The sequence below is a fragment of the Aphidius gifuensis genome, linkage group LG4 (genome assembly GCF_014905175.1).
Source record: "Aphidius gifuensis isolate YNYX2018 linkage group LG4, ASM1490517v1, whole genome shotgun sequence".
Classification (NCBI taxonomy): domain Eukaryota; kingdom Metazoa; phylum Arthropoda; class Insecta; order Hymenoptera; family Braconidae; genus Aphidius; species Aphidius gifuensis.
Window position 1 is genome coordinate 10,038,878 of NC_057791.1, and position 1,265 is coordinate 10,040,142.

Below are 1,265 nucleotides of genomic sequence, written 5' to 3' on the forward strand. Positions count from 1 at the left end.
TTTATAGCAATATGCAATTACAGTCCAGTGCTTTGCCACCTGAGCTATCGAAGGTTATTTGTAGGACTTCTCAAGTTTCATGTACCATACATAAATATTTTTAAAATACAATTTTGCGAAAAAAATTTGCTGACTCTCCATACGTGTCATTTTCAAATCGACCTATGTATATATAAATACAACTTTGCAAAAAAATTAGCTGACTCTTGATACGTGGAATTTTCAAATATAAACTAATAAAATGCTGTCGTAGTATTTAATTGTTTATGATGAAAAATAAATATTAATTAATATGCACGTGAGAATTTGCTGACTCTAAATACGTGTCATTTGAATAGGTACTCCTTCTACCATTCTATTGTATTTATCCCTATATAAACGAGAAGTTTTTCTGAAATTTTATCATTCGAATATCAAGACTGTAAGGAAAGGTAAGAAAGCAATTTAATAATATATATATATATATATATACATTGATAATTAGTATTATATTTTATACATATTTATTTGCTTGAAATTAAAATGTTTGTAGAAAAACAGCATTCAATAGAAATGGAACAACAATTAAATAATGTTGCTAAAATGGAAAGCAAATTGGATGTCAAAAAAATGTCTGAGTTGGAGGTTAATAGAGAGTACAAAGTAACAGCTCTACAGAAGATTCATAATGAATACAATGGAGTTATGGCTACATTAAATGATGAATTTAATGTCTTTCTACCCAGCAGAATCGCCAAGTTTATGAAAAATAATGATTATTTTACAAAAATCGAGAAAGCAGCGATCGATGGATGCTTGGATCTTCTTTTTTTGGGAGGAAAATACAACAAATGTGAGTTCATTTTCTCATAAAACGAAAAAAATTAGAAAAAGTTTGTGAGCTCTTCTTCAAATATAATTATTATTATCTAGACAAAAAAAATGATTATAATATAAAACTGATAAACACCAAGACTAAGCGACTTTCAAAAAATTGTAAATTATTGAAAGATTTGACAAAAGATGTTTACTATGCTGTGACAAAAATTCAAAGTTACTGTGGAAAAAAGTCTGGTGCAAGACTATCAGTCGAAATAAATAATAAATATACTGTTTTCTTACCTAAAAATGATGCTGAATATTATTTTTATAATAAAAAAAAGTTCCTTGAATTAGAGGATGGTATTAAAAGAAGAGTTTTAACATTACAATGTATTGGAGAAAATAATCAAGTTGTATTATTAGAAAATTGGCCTAAGCCTATACACACAATATTCAATAAATAA

General features: G+C 26.9%; 1 protein-coding gene across 1 annotated transcript; it reads left to right on the forward strand.

Annotated features, from left to right (window-relative positions):
• Positions 1-399: 399 nt before the first annotated feature.
• On the forward strand, positions 400-1,265 carry LOC122853838. The gene is made up of 3 exons (XM_044154254.1): positions 400-431; positions 533-832; positions 913-1,265. The coding sequence occupies exons 2-3, from the start codon at positions 553-555 to the stop codon at positions 1,263-1,265; spliced, it is 633 nt and encodes a 210-aa protein (XP_044010189.1). The 5' UTR covers positions 400-431; positions 533-552.

What these genes read in the sequence shown, in the direction of transcription:
- LOC122853838 (XM_044154254.1), top strand. Translation starts at nt 553, where the DNA reads ATGGAACAACAATTAAATAATGTTGCTAAAATGGAAAGCAAATTGGAT. An exon ending in GGGAGGAAAATACAACAAAT is followed by an intron (nt 833 to 912) that starts GTGAGTTCATTT and finishes ATTATTATCTAG; the next exon opens with ACAAAAAAAATGATTATAAT.